The sequence below is a fragment of the Mauremys mutica genome, chromosome 4, assembly GCF_020497125.1.
Source record: "Mauremys mutica isolate MM-2020 ecotype Southern chromosome 4, ASM2049712v1, whole genome shotgun sequence".
NCBI lineage: Eukaryota > Metazoa > Chordata > Testudines > Geoemydidae > Mauremys > Mauremys mutica.
In genome coordinates this window covers 150,977,159-150,991,764 of record NC_059075.1, presented here as the reverse complement: position 1 = coordinate 150,991,764, position 14,606 = coordinate 150,977,159, and the positions used below count along the sequence as shown (strand labels likewise).

The following is a 14,606-nucleotide window of genomic DNA, read 5'->3' as shown; positions in this document are numbered from 1 at the left end:
GCGAGAAAGGGTGCTGCCAAGGTATGTAAATTGGTCCACTGCTTGCAGCTTTTGTCCCTTCACTTGGTGGGCTCTTGGTGTTGGGCTTTCGGAGCTGGCTGGTGCATCACTTCGGTTTTCTTAATGTTGATGAGGAGGCCGAAGTTATCGCATGCTACTGCGAATTTATCCATGCTAGCTTACATTTCCTGCTCTGATCCAGCATTCAGGGCACAGTCGTCAGCAAAAAGAAGGTCTCTTAGCATAGTCTCCTTTATTTTGGTGACAGCCTGGAGTCTTTGCAGGCTGAACAGTTTCCCATCAGTCCTGTATCTCAGGCTGATTCCCAAGGAACTGTTCTGAAAGGCGTCTGACAGCATAGCTGAAAACATTATGCTGAACAGGGTCGGTGCCAACACACACCCTTGCTTGACGCCGTTTGTGACGGGAAAGGCCTCTGAAGCTTCTCCGTCGTCCAGAACATGAGCCGTCATGCCGTCGTGGAACTGACGTACCATCAGGATGAATCTGTCAGGGCACCCAAACTTCGACATGATGCGCCACAGACCTTCGCGACTGACAGTGTCAAGTGATCTCTCTCCTGCCATCCATCTCCACCCTCAGACAAACAGAGGCTAGGAACACCATTCCTTACCCATCTGTCAATCGCCTCATTATTGATGGAAGATGGGCGGTTCAGTACGGATTGGAAATGCTCAGCCCAATGCTGTAAAATCAGAGTCTTCTCAGTAATGAGAGTTACACCATCTAAGTCCAGTAGAGGGGAACTCCCTGAAGGCCGAGGTCCGTACAAGGATCTAAGGGCTTCGTAGAACCGTTTGGCATCGTTTCTATCAGCAAACTTCTGGATTTCATCTGCTTTGGCACTCAACCAGGAGTCCTGCATCTTACGAAGCTTGCTCTGTATGGTCCTGCGAATGTTGTTGAAGGCATTTTTCTTAGCTGTTGACGACGGGTCGTTCTGATGAGCACGGTGAAGGCGGTGCTTTTCAGCAAGTAAAGCCTTGATCTCTTCGTCGTTTTCATCAAACCAGTCCTGCTGTTTCCTGTGTGAGGGTCCAAGAACCTTTAGTGCAGAAAAGTGCACAATATTTCGGAAGCGTTCCCAGTTCCTCTCAACGTTTTCCTCTAATTGCAGCTCTGAGAGTTGGTTGTCGAGATCTTCTACTAGTGAAGCTGCTGTGTTGGGGTTCCTCAGTTTACTGACGTTGATCTTTTTCATCACAGCTTTATTTCCCTGCGGACGTCTCTTTGGCTTGATGTGAAGGCTTAATTTAGAGATGATAAGTCTATGATCAGTCCAACAGTCAGCACTCGGCATGGCCTTAGTCACCCTTACATCCTGTCTGTCTTTCCTCCGCACAATGACATAATCAATGAGATGCCAGTGCTTGGAACGTGGGTGCATCCAGGACGTCTTTTTGCGAGTGGGCAGGCGGAAGATGGTATTGGTGATGATCAGATCATGAGCCGCACATGTCTTCAATAGTAGTAGGCCATTGCTGTTGCATTTGCCGATTCCATTTTTTCCAATGACGCCATCCCAGGCAGAGTGATCGGATCCTACTCTCGCGTTAAAATCGCCAAGTAGAATCAGCCTGTCGGTGCGCTTCACGGATGAAAGTAGGGCATCGAGATCTTCATAAAACTTGTCCTTTACTTCATCCGGATTTGTCATTGTGGGTGCGTAAGCGCTGATTAGTATAACTCGCTTTCCTCTCGGTAGTGGAAGATGCAGTGTCATGAGTCGATCGTTCACGCCCTTGGGAAGACTGGCAAGTTTGCGGACAAGATGATTCTTAACCGCAAAGCCAACTCCAGATTCACGACGTTCGTCACTGCTACGTCCACACCAGAAGAATGTGTAACCACCTCCTGTTTCTGTGAGCTGACCTTCGTTGGCTAGACGAGTTTCACACAGGGCCGCAATATCGATGTTAAATCTTGCGAGCTCTCTGGCGACCAGAGCTGTTCTTCTTTCTGGTAGATCTGCTGAGGGGTTGTCTTGAAGCGTGCGTACATTCCATGTACCAATAATGAGTGGTGTCACCTTGCGTTTTGTTGTTTGAAATTTTGTTATTCGACCGCATAAGATGGGATCCCCTCCAGCCTCGGTAAGCTGGCCAGGGTTCTATGAAGCAAACAATGTTTAGGGCACCTTTTCTAGCCCCTTCCTCTTACTACGGAGGTGAGCAGTGCAGTCCTAAAGAGGGCTGCTCAGTCACTCAGGTAGACGCCGAATCCAGCTATTGTTTCGGTCAGCAAGAAGACGACCATTAGACCTGAGCCGCCTGTGTGCAGGTGCACGGCTACAGCTCCCAGTGTATCCACACCTGCTGCTTCGTCGCTCGCCCATCGCAAGGGATGTCAAGACTTGCGCGTGAATTGGATTAAAGTGAGGGAGAGGTGCGCATAGTCAACCTCACTCTCTCTTCCCAGATTCCATCTTGCTCCAATGGCAGGACAAAAGTCGAGACGGTTGGAGATGGTCTGGGCGCAGTGGTTGACCAGGGCGTCTTTTGCGTCTTGCCGTGCTCTTAGCGTACCACGTCGCTTGCAGAAACCGCCTTCATGACCGTTGGTCTTATTCCAAAAGGTCTCATCCGCTCAATCCGCCGGAGTCTGTCTTCACATGCTCGGGATAGACAAGGCCCCATCTCACCGAAGGGCTATGCCCAACAGCTACCCTCAACCTGGTTTAGCCAGCCTGTCGAAGCTGTTGCCCGGGGTGTGGCCGCTGCGCATGCTACAGCTACTAGGAGCCACAGGTGAGAGCTGAGTGACAGGTGGGGACCAAAGGTGGGCGAGCTGCCCTGAAGGGACACGACATGCCCCTACACCAGAGGTGCTACCCCTCCCTGCACACCCCATACAGCCAAAACCATGGTATAATGCACATGAAAGCCATATTTTGCAGACATGGAATCCCTGAAGTTATTTGCCCAGCGCTGAGATGCAGCCACCTATGGAGTGGGGCCTGGGGGCTGTTTGTACAGGGATTCCCTCACCTGGCACTGAGATGTGGCCACTTGTTGGGTGTCACAGGGGAGGGATGGGGGGAGGTGTGACTCTCCCTCTCCAGGGGGCACGTGGGCTTGGTAAGATGTGGTCTGGGGTTGGTGGGCAGGAAGTGGACATGGTTGGCAGGGTCCTGCTGTAAAGCCGCCACAGCTTCTTCCTGGTTCAAAATCATATCTCCGCTGCCTGTGAAGCTGGGACCTCTCAGGGCACGGGGGGAGGTCACATGTTGTCATGGCTGAGAATGAGGATGACAGATTTGAGTCTGGGACTGGGGAATTTGAGGCATATTGGGAGACGGGTCCTAAAAAAGGATGAAGGGAAGATTAGGGGAACCTGCTCCCACCCTCTCAGCACCCTCTTTGTCCAGCCAGCCCCACAATATTCCAACCTCACCCCCCAACCCCACAATTCTACACCCCACCTTGTCCCACATCTGCTCCTCCTGCAAATCTGGAGGGTCTTTACCTCCTCCCAGCCTGGAGGGGGCCGCTCCAAGGGGACTCTCCATCCCAGGTCTGGGCTTGCAGGGATGGAGAGGGCAGAAGGGCTGAGGGAGAGGAGAGCAGAGCTACCCTGAGAGGTTATTACATTCCCTACTGCTCTCCCACAATTCCTCTCAGCCCTGCTTGCCTCCTGCGGCGGCCCTGATTGGCTACCCTTCCCCAGGAAGTGGGGGAGGTGGGGAAGATCATCCAGTTGGAGAGGGGGGTTCCCCACTCACCGACTCTCCCAGCCAGTCCTGTGGGCGGAGGTGGGGAGTTAGTTAGCTACCCAATGCATTAGGGATTCAGTGTTGCCATCCACTGCCTGTTTCTTGTGTGACATGAGTTTAGGGAATCTCAAGCAGGAATCGCGAGGTTACAGTTGAAGCTCAGAGTTACGAACTGACAAGTCAACCGCACACCTCATTTAAATCGGAAGTACGCACCCAGGCAGCAGCAGAGATCAAAAGAAAAAAGAAAAAAAGCAACTATAGTACCATGCTGTGTTAAAAGTAAACTACTAAAAATATAAAGGGGAAGCTGCATTTTTCTTCTGCACAGTGTAACAAACCCAGGCCAGTGGGGTACAGGAGTCTGGTAGAGGTCAAATATACTGGTCACTGGATGAGTAGTTTTCTGTTCCCTGAGTGACCAGAGCAGGGGATGCGCTAGAGCAATCAGGAACCTGCTAGAACCAATTAAGACAGGCAGGCTAAGTAAGACACTTGGAGCCAATTAAGAACATACTAGAATCAATTATGGCAGGCAGGCTAATCAGGACACCCGGTTTAAAAAGGACCTCCCCTCAGTTAGTGGAGAGTGTGCAAGGAGCAGGGAGTGAGGTGCTGTGCTGCTGGAGGACTGAGGAGTATAAGCGTGGTCAGGCTTCAGGAGGAAAGTCCTGCAGTGAGGATAAAGAAGGTGTTTGGAGGAGGCCATGGGGAAGTAGCCCAGGGAGTTGTAGCTGTCACTCAGCTGATACAGGGGACATTGTAGACAGCTGCTATCCACATGGCCCTGGGCTGGAACCTGGGTAGAGGGCGGGTCCGGGTTCCCCACATCCTCCCAACTCCTGATCAGACACAGGAGGAGTTGACCTGGTCTGTCAGACACACCAGAGGGGAAGGTCTAATTTGGAAAGGGATCCGGCCTGTCCCTGACCCACTAGGTGGGACAGAGACTGAGGAGATTGTTCTCCATTTCCCCCATGCTGGCCAGTGCTGAGGTTAGCTGAGTGAATGGCAGGTTTGTGCCTCTAGCAGAAGCAGCCAAACTGAGGGCTGCTGTGAACCTCTGAGGCGAGCAAATCTGCCAAAAAGCACAGGACCCACCAAGGCAGAGGAGGAACTTTGTCACAATAGTAAAGTTTCAAAGCTGGATTATGTCAATGTTCAGTTGTAAACTGTTGAAAGAACAACCATCATGTTTTGTTTGAGTTACGAAACATTTCAGAGTTATGAACAACCTCCATTCCCGGGGTGTTCATAACTCTGAGGTTCTACTGCATTTTACCTCTGTATTGGGCCCTGGTGTGACCCCTGCTGCAATAGTGAGTCCAGTTCTGGTGCCCACAATTCATGAAGGATGTTGATAAATTGGAGAGGGGTCAGAGAAGAGCCACAAGACGAATGAAAGGATTGGAAAACCTGCCGCAGAGTTATAGACTCAAGGAGCTCAATCTAGTTAAGGGAAGGTTAAGGGGTGACTTGACCTCAGTCTATGAGTACTTATGAGGAGGACAAATATTTAATATTGGTCTCTTCAATCTAGCAGATAAAGGGCTAACATGATCCAATGGCTGAAAGTTGATGCTAGACAAACAAAGGCCGTGTCTTCACTAGTGAGCGTAGAGCAGCACAGGCGTACCAATGCAGCTGCACCGATGTAAAATCACTCATGTAGCTACTCTATGCTGACAAGAAAGAGCTCTCCCGTCAATGTAATTAAACAACCTCAACGGTTGTTTGCGGTGGTAGCTCTGTCGATGGGATAAGCTCTCCTGCTGACATAGCGTTCTGAACACTACCACTTGTGCCAGCGAAACTTATGTTGCTCAGGGATATGTTTTTTTCACACCCCTGAGTGACATAAGTTTTGCCGCTGTAAGTGGTAGTGTAGACATGGCCTGTGACTGCAAATACATTTTTAACAGGAAGTGTAATTCACCATTGGCACAGTTTGCCAAGAATTGTGGTGGATTCTCCATCACTGGAAATTTTAAATTATGACTGGACATTTTTCTGAAAGATCTGCCATAGTTCAATGCAGAGAAGTTCTCTGGCCTGTGTTAACCAGGAGGTCAGACTAGATGATCACAATGGTGCCTTCTGCCTTGGAATCTATCAGTCCATGAAGTCTGATCTGCCCCTTCCCCCTTTACAGGAAGTGCACCCGCTAGGGATCAGCGTCAGGAAAGCTGATGAAGACAAATCCAGTGCTTCGTTCACCAGTGCTAGCTCCACTCATGATATTTATTTTTAAGTGGGTGTGTCTGGTGCCATGCAAATGAATGCGGGGAATGATTTGCATAATACAGCCCTTGAAGGCTAGGGAGCAGGTGGTGAGGAGCTGGGAGTCAAGATGCCTGGGTTCTATCCCTGGACTTGGGAGAGGAGTGAGAATTCTTGGGTTCGAACGGCGGGGTGGGGGTGGAATTCAGTCCTGTAGCCAGAAGGAGCCGGCCCCTCAGCCCCAACCACTGGCCTGTTCTCCATAGGGGAAGCGCTAACTGTTTAACTGTTTAACCCTTGCAGTGCTGGCACCGAGCCGTGGATTCAGTGTGGAGGTGGAGGGACCCATCACCTTCCAGGAGGCAGCAGCGGGGTTCGGGCAGAGCGTGGTGCAGTTCGGGAGAGCCAGCGCTGGGGGGTAAGGGTCAAACATGGGCTCAGGGCCCCACATGACTCGTGCCCAATGCTGAAGGGCTTGTCTGGCTGGGCTGCCCCTCGTAGGACCCACTCCCCTCAGTGTGATGGGGCCTCCCCTTAGCCCCCCTCTGCTCTTTCCCCGCAGGCTGATCGTCGGGGCCCCACTGCAGACAGGAGACGTGAATGAAACCGGCAAAGTCTACAAGTGCGACCCAGGCTCCAAACGCTGCCAGGAGATCCCCATCCAGAGTAGGGGCACCCTGTGCTGTGGGGCGCTGCAATAGGATTGGGGTGGGAGCCAAGACTCTTGGGTTCTGTCACCAGCTCTGAGAGGGACGGGGGGTCTAGTGGGTTAGAGCGGGGGGTGGGGATGGGAGCCAGGAGTCCTGGGTTCTGTCCCCAGCGGTGGGGGTGGGGTCTAGTGGTTATAGCGGGGGGAGCTGGGAGTCAGGAATTCTTGGTTCTATCCTCTGCTCTGGGACAGGAATGGAGTTTATTTGCTCAGCCTGGTCTGCATCTCTACCCTGTCAGGGCCCCCCGATGCCATGAACATGTCCCTCGGTTTGTCTCTGGCTGCTCGAGGCTCCCAGTTCCTGGTAGGTACCACACCCAGGGAAGATGGGTGCTGGGACTGGGGTCTGACATTTGCTCCCTCATCATTCCAAGGGACAGATCCCCCCACAAACCCCGCTACTCATGGATGGTAGTAACTGGGCCGTGTCAGTGTGGCTGGAGCAATGGTGCAGAGGTGACAATTGGGTGACATCCCCAGGACTACATGATAACTCTGCGAGGGCTGTTGGTAACTCCCGTAACTGGAGCGGGAGCACAAGGATGCAGTGGGGAATGGTGGTAGCCAGGTATCCTCACTTTGGCTACAGTGACCATGAGATGATGTTGTGAGGGATGGAGGCAAGTGGCTGATGTTGCCATGGTGACAGTGACTGGAAGGAAGCAGGAAGCTGATGGAGCAGGAAGCACTGAAACTGGGTTGTAGCCATGGTGACAGTGACTGTATGTGAATGTAGCAGGGAGCATGGCAACCAGGTGACATTGATATGGCATCAGTGACTGGGTGCTGCCATAGCAAGGAGCGTAGGAACCAGGTGATGCCCCTTTGTGGGTCCCTCTGCCCTAAGGGGGTCCCCTGCCCTGGCAGAGCCTTTTGCTGCATAGCCATGGGAGGGAGCAGACCCCAGGTTCTCTCCCCCACACTCACTGCTCTGGTCAGAGGGGCACCTACTGACCCCGTGCCTTCTCGTGCCCCAGGTGTGCGGCCCCACGGTGCACCGGGCCTGCGGGGAGAACATGTATGTGAATGGCTACTGCTTCCTTCTCGACCAGAGCCTCCGGCAGCTCCGGCGCATCCCAGACACCCAACCAAGTGAGGGGTGACACAGGGGTGTGGGGGGGGGACCTATGCCCTGGGGTCATGGGTGGGTACATGGGAAGGTGGAGGGGAGATGGGTCCATTGGTCTCGTATGGTTTGGTATAGCAGGCTAGGTGAGTCCGTTGGTTTGATTCAAGATGTGAGTGAAAACCAGGAGCCAGGACTCCTGGGTTCTGTCCCAGCTCTGGGATGGGGGTGGGGTGTATTTTTTTCATTCCAGTGCATGTCATGCCCTACGCCCAGGACCCCTCAATGGCACGGATGGGATCATACTGCAACAGAGGGGCCCATTGGCTTGATCCTGGGTTGCAGGGAGGGGGCAGGATACCAAGTTAGATGGACCCATTGGTCTGGTCTAGCAATTTGTACTGGGTTTTCTCCATGTTTGTGGAGTTGAGTCAGGAGTCAGACGTATTTCTTTCCTGGCCCCACCAGAGTGCCCCAAAAATGGCACAGACATAGCGCTCCTCGTCGACGGCTCGAGCAGCATCAAAGCTGTGGACTTTGGAAAGATGAAGATGTTTGTCTCTGAGATCATGAAGCGTTTCCGCAGCACCAACACGCAGGTAACGGACTGAACCCTGACTACTTACTCTGCCCTTCACAGTCAGGGCTGACCCCAATGCCCCAGTGTGGCACTAGGTGGGCTGTGCTGCACGGAGCAGTAAGAAATTTTGCATGCAAAACCAGGAAAAAATTCCCACAAAACAAGCTACATCCCGACCACCTGCCCCTGAGTCCGATTCCTGCTTTTCTGACCCTCCACCTCTGGGGTTGTTTTTCTCTCTTCTCCCCTGTCTCCTTCTGCAGTTCGCCCTCATGCAGTATTCGCACAGATTTAGAGACCACTTCGACTTCTCAAAGTACAGGAGCAGTCATGACCCTGATCAACTTCTCCAGAGGGTTAAGCAGCTTCATGGATTGACGTACACGGCCAGCGCCATCCGGAAAGTGGTGTAGGTATTGCCCTGCTCCCGGTACTGACACCACAGGAAATGGGCTGCAAGGACATGGGAGCTAAGGGACAGGGACTCAGGACCCCTGGGTTCGATCCCCAGCTGTGGGAGGGGAGTGGGCACTAGTAGATTAAAGCAGGGTAGGCATGCTGGGAGCCAAGACTCTGGAGTTCTATTGCCAGCTCTGAGCCTCTGTTGCTGTGTGACTTTAAGCAAGTCACATCCCTGCCCTGTGTCTCAGTTTCCCCATCAGTAAACTGAGGACACTGACCTCCTTTGTAAAGGACTTTGAGATCTGCAAAGCCAAAGCAGTGGACGAGCGCTAGGTGTTGTTACATATCAATAACCCTCAGATGCATTCTTCATACCCCACTTTTCCAGGCAGAAGCTGTTCATCTCTAGGAGAGGCGCTCGGGATGAGGCCACCAAAGTTCTCATTGTGATCACAGATGGGAAGAAATTCAATGACTCGCTTTCTTATTCAGACACCATCCCCGAGGCTCAGAGAGCTGGAATCATCCGCTACGCCATCGGGGTGAGCCGTGGCTGTGCGGAGAACTAGTATGGATCTGAGCCCGTGTCCATGTTCCCATCAGATAAGGGAGAAGAACTGACCCTGGGTTAAGTATCAGAGGGGTAGCCGTGTTAGTCTGGATCTGTAAAAGCAGCAAAGAATCCTGTGGCACCTTATAGATTAACAGACGTTTTGGAGCATGAGCTTTCGTGGGTGAATACCCACTTCGCTTGCATCCGACGAAGTGGGTATTCACCCACGAAAGCTCATGCTCCAAAACGTCTGTTAGTTTATAAGGTGCCACATGACCCTGGGTTGTAACTGGGTCAACGTGTGACATTATAAGAGAGCTGGAGCTCCTCTGTTGTTCAGGTTGAGCAGAGTTTTCTAATTAAAGGTTGGGTTTTCTGCCTACCCTACAGTCCATGTGCTGACTCAGATTGCCATGAAATTTGGTATTCCTCGTGGGGAAGCAGGTTAGCATTAGTGATCCAAATTTGGGATCAATTGAACAAGGGGCTCCTGAGATACAGCCCCCCAGTTAAACAGCAAAATTACCTGGTTCTAATAAAGTTTTTTCTGCACACACCTGGGGCTCAAACAACGGCTTGCGTCCCCAAACTGGTGTCAGTCACTTGACATTTATCTCCATGAAACTGCTGAGCCAAAGAGATTGAAATGAGCCTCAGCAGCCTGATAAACGGCAAGTCTAGGCGACAAAATTAAGTTGACTTAACTTACGTTGTCACACAGCCACCGCAGTAATTCAATCATTTTTTCATGTCCACACGATCGTTCTTCTGTCAGCAGTGCTTGTACCAGGGGTGATTGTACCGACTTAACTGTCAGGGTGGGGCATGGTGGGGCACTGACAGCTGAATCCCCAGGGCCTGGGGCCAATAGCCGGTGCCCCCAGGCGATATAAGCAACACAGTGCCTATATGGACACTGCACTGACCTGACTACATTCAGCTAAGTGCACTGGCTCTGGCGGAAGTGGAGTTATGAAGTCAGTGTGGTGGACATGTTACATGGGTGGGAGCTACATTTTAGCAAGGCTGCTTACAGAGTTAGGCTGAAGTAAGCCTTACATCAAAAAACTCGGGTTTAGAGTCATAGAGTCCCAGACCAGAAGGGACTTTTGCAACCATCTAGTCTGAGCTCCTGTGGGCCAGAGAACTGCCCCAAATAATCCCTGTTGGAACCAGAGCAGATCTCCTAGAAAACCAGGCGATCTTGAGCTAAAAATTGCCGGGGATGGAGAATCCACCACAGCCTGCGGTGAGCTGCTCCAATGGTTAATTCCCCTCATGGTTAAACCTGACACCTTCTTTCCAGTCTGAATGGGTGTAAATTCCGCTTCCAGCCATTGGACTTTGTTTGATGTTTGTCTGCTGCTTCTGTCGGGCCCACCACTGAACCGACTGCACGCAACCCACCCAGACTAGCACGGTGGTCCCACCGCTTCATCCCTTGCCCTGAGGCGTCCCCCAGAGACACTGCAGCACTCACCCCTCACTATGCCCTGGAGATTGAGTCATGCAGGGCCCCAGATTGCTGACAGTCCCCATGGCAAGGAGACCCCTGTCCTCACTGCTGATACAACCCACACAACTCGGTGTTGAAATGAGGCAGGCTCCAAAACTCCAGGTTCCAGCGGCCCCCCAATCATCAGAGCGGCACATGGCACTGCCTCAGCTGTGCCTCTATAGGGCCCAGCAGGGCTCGGGGCGGGTGGGTGTTGGTCCAGGGCTCTCGGCTGTGACTGACACCAATGCCCTGGTCTCCCCTGTACTTCCCTCTACTCTGTGAAGGTCGGCAAGGCCTTCTCCAGCGCTGCTGCCCAAAAGGAGCTCCAGGACATCGCCTCTGTGCCCACCAACGAGCACATCTTCCGGGTGGGCAGTTTCAACGCCCTCCAGGGGATCCAGAGGCAGCTGCAGGAGAAGATCTTCGCCATCGAAGGTACCAGAGCCGGGGGAGGGGCCGCACTGGCCCTGGGGCTCTAGAAATGGGTTTTCAAGGCTGAGATGGGACGGGGAGCAGCTGGGAATCCAGAGCTCAAATAGGCCCCAAATATTCTCTCTTTCTCCATCCAACATGTGTCCATTAATCTATCTCCCGAAATACCCCTGGTGCTTTTCTCATCCAGGAGCCCCCGGGCAGGGGACTGGCTGGCTCAAGGGGTTGAGGAATGGGACATGGGGCCTTTTCTCTAGGGGGCGCTGGATCCAATCCAGCCTTGAGGCGGGGAGAAGGGCTGGCTCAGGGAATGGGACATGGGGCCTTTACCGTCTGTGATGGTCTCTCCCATGTCTGTCTGTCTGTTTCTGCCCCCAGGCACCCAGTCCCAGAACGGCAGCTCCTTCCAGCTGGAGATGTCTCAGGAAGGATTCAGCTCCCTGCTATCCCCTGTGAGTGACGCCTGGCCCCGGTGTGTGTCCCACGCTGCCATGCGCTGGGGCCCTGACAGCGCTTTCATGCTATGCAGGAGCTGGTTCCCTTAGTGCTCCCAGGGGAGACAACCCTTTACTAGCCCAGAGTGCTGCGGGAGCAGTGCAGGGGGCACCCTCCCCTCCCACTCAAGGCAGGCACTAGGAAGTGGTGTGGGGGCCCAGTAGGGGGTGCTCACTCCACTGTCCATCAGCGCTGACCCCAGGGTCCCAGCACGATGCTAGGGGGCGCTGTGCTGCAGGTTCTGGACTCGTCTAGTAAATACATTCTGTGCTGTTTCCTGTAATCAATCCCCTTTGCCGTGAGTGTCGGTTTAGGATGGGCCTGTGCTGGGAGCGGTGGGAGCCTATGACTGGTCCGGTGGGATATACCTGTACGGGAGCGGCAGGAAGCCGAGCTTCATCAATGTATCCAGAACCTCCACTGATATGAATGATGCTTATCTCGGTAAGAACAAACCCACTGAGCTTCCCTTACCTATTTAAACAGCCCCTGCGCCCCACCCCAGAGGTGGTTGCATCTCAGTTCTGGGCAAGTTCTGTGCAGCACTGTTGTATGGCTCTTTCCCATCTCACCTCCCCACGTCCCTCTCTTCCTTTGAGGTTATTCATCTCAGGTCATCACAGCCAATGGGCAGAGTAGCTACGTGGTCGGGGCCCCTCGCTACCAACACACTGGCAAAGTCTTCCTGTTCAGTCGAGATACCAACAGCAGAAAATGGACACCCAGATCGGAGCAGTTGGGAGAGCAGGTATGAGGAGTGTTACAGGTAAAGTGGAGTGTGGGTGTGAGAGAGAGACTGCTGGAGGAAGCCTGTAAGATTTTGACATCATGTAATATTTGTGTTTTGGCTTCATCTTCAGGAACGATTCAGTCAGAGACCTCAGGCAGGGGATAAACTTGACTGGTTTAGGGAATTGCACCGCAGCTGACCTCAGCATCTCTCCGATATCCCACTGCTGTTACCTTCACTTAGGGTCTAGACAGATCTCATGAGAAGGATACAGACAGAGGCCCAGATACTCCAAGGGACTTAGGCGTTGTGATGCTGCAGGGAGGCACCTACCCCTGCCAGCGATTCATGAAGCAAGGGAAGACTGGTGGTCTTCCTCCTAGCCCACATGTCGGACCTCATCCAGTAGGCACCTTTAGAGCCACCAAGATCATCACAAACCAGCTGTAGGAGAAGAGAGAGGCCCCCCCTTATACCCTGGGGGAGACCTCACCTAGAACCTGGACAACCCCTGGTTTGAGTCCCTGCTTTGCCAGATAAGGAAAAAGGCTTTAACCAGGGCTCTGCCATCTCTCATGGAGTGTTCTGACCACGGGGCCGTAGGGTGGTTGTGATTTGCACAAATTCTGCAGCCCAACTGATATTTAGTTAGTCAATTAAAGTGGAACAATGTTAACAAGAGAGATGGAGGGAGCCCACAGCTTAGGGGTTAGAGCACTGACCTAAGAAATAGTAGACCTCTGTTCAACTACTTCTCCTCTGTCCACACATAACAGATGGTGCCCTGCAGGTGGAGCAGCCCCTATCTTCCCCCAGTTTGTGGATCATGCTGGGGTGTGGTGTGAAATGGGCAACTGGCTGCTTAGAGTAAGACCTGCCCTGCCCTTGAGTCAGCAACATAAGGAGCTTCTACTGCAAAAACTTAGGCACCAAGTCAGGTTATGCACCTATAAGGGTCAGCAGCTGCCACGCAGAGGTTTTGTGGATCACAGTGTCACCTAAGTCTGGGGGTTAGGCACATAAGTACCTTTGTGGATCTGGGCTAGAGAGACTCAGGCAAGGAAAAAAACATTGCTAGTGATATTAACAGTGTCTGAAAAGGATCACACTACACTAACAAAGTGAATTTCTCCAAGATCCAACTGCCTATACATTCCAACTCAAACAGAGCTTATAACAGTGACTCAGTCAGTGAATAAACTTTACTCGTGCTAGAACAACCTCTGAAAAGAATTGCACCACAACTAGCATTCAGCATCTCTCCAAGACCTAACTGCCTATACATGTGCAGCGGGAGGGTGAGTCTAAGGATGGAATGAGTATTGGGACTGAATCCTTATCCCCATAGGGTGAGAAGGGTCCCAGTGGGAGAAGAAGGAGGAGGTGACTAAATTGAGGGGATGACTTATCTGCCTCTCCAGATTGGCTCGTATTTCGGGGGTACACTCTGTGCTGTGGACCTCGACAGAGATGGGAACACGGACCTGGTTCTAATTGGAGCCCCCATGTACTATACACCTCTGAATGGAGGACGGGTCTATATCTGCCCCATTAACCGGCTGGTAAGAAAGAGGATGGAGCCTGGGGGAAGATGAATGGCCTGGGGTTCTTCTTGCCTGCACTGCCATGAGGTTGTGATGCAGAGAAAATGAGCATGGGAATAGCAGGCACGGTGCTGCAAGGAGCAGGATGGGGGAGATCATGAGAGGACGCTCTTCCCTGCTATTCAGTGCTGGGTCTGATGCCCCAGAGTGGTGCCAAGGGGCACTGTGCTGCTTAGAGAGGGAAAGGTGGTCCTTTGGGGCGGGGGTACTCTCTGCTGGCTGTCAGTGCTGATCCTATCCCCATGTGTTTCTTTCAATGGGGCCTGCAGGGGGTGATGCAGATCTGCAGCAAGACACTGCAGGGGCAGACAGGGAAGACGTTTGGGCGCTTTGGGGCCAGCATGTCTGAAATCGGGGACATCAGCGGGGACGGACAGACGGATGTGGCCATTGGGGCCCCCATGGAGAATGACAATTGCGGGGCCTTGTACATTTTCCACGGGGAAAAGGGAGGCTTCAGTCCCCAGTACAGACAGGTGAGCCCAGCTCCTGCGGGGAGGGGTCACCACAGATGCTGAAAGAGACATCATGGGGCCCCACCGCCCCCTAGTGCCTATTAGCCTGTAGCAGCCACTTCCCCACCC

General features: G+C 52.8%; 1 protein-coding gene across 1 annotated transcript in view; it reads left to right on the top strand.

Annotated features, from left to right (window-relative positions):
- Positions 1 to 14,606, top strand: part of LOC123368282 (integrin alpha-D-like) — a 168,796-nt gene that overhangs the window by 33,773 nt on the left and 120,417 nt on the right. Inside the window, exons 4-16 of the mRNA XM_045012941.1 lie at positions 6,257 to 6,371; positions 6,516 to 6,619; positions 6,902 to 6,966; positions 7,640 to 7,754; positions 8,197 to 8,327; positions 8,572 to 8,717; positions 9,099 to 9,252; positions 11,046 to 11,196; positions 11,572 to 11,645; positions 12,003 to 12,132; positions 12,288 to 12,436; positions 13,840 to 13,980; positions 14,292 to 14,498. Coding sequence (XP_044868876.1) covers positions 6,257 to 6,371; positions 6,516 to 6,619; positions 6,902 to 6,966; positions 7,640 to 7,754; positions 8,197 to 8,327; positions 8,572 to 8,717; positions 9,099 to 9,252; positions 11,046 to 11,196; positions 11,572 to 11,645; positions 12,003 to 12,132; positions 12,288 to 12,436; positions 13,840 to 13,980; positions 14,292 to 14,498 — 1,682 coding nt within the window. The remainder of the gene's footprint in view (positions 1 to 6,256; positions 6,372 to 6,515; positions 6,620 to 6,901; positions 6,967 to 7,639; positions 7,755 to 8,196; positions 8,328 to 8,571; positions 8,718 to 9,098; positions 9,253 to 11,045; positions 11,197 to 11,571; positions 11,646 to 12,002; positions 12,133 to 12,287; positions 12,437 to 13,839; positions 13,981 to 14,291; positions 14,499 to 14,606) is intronic.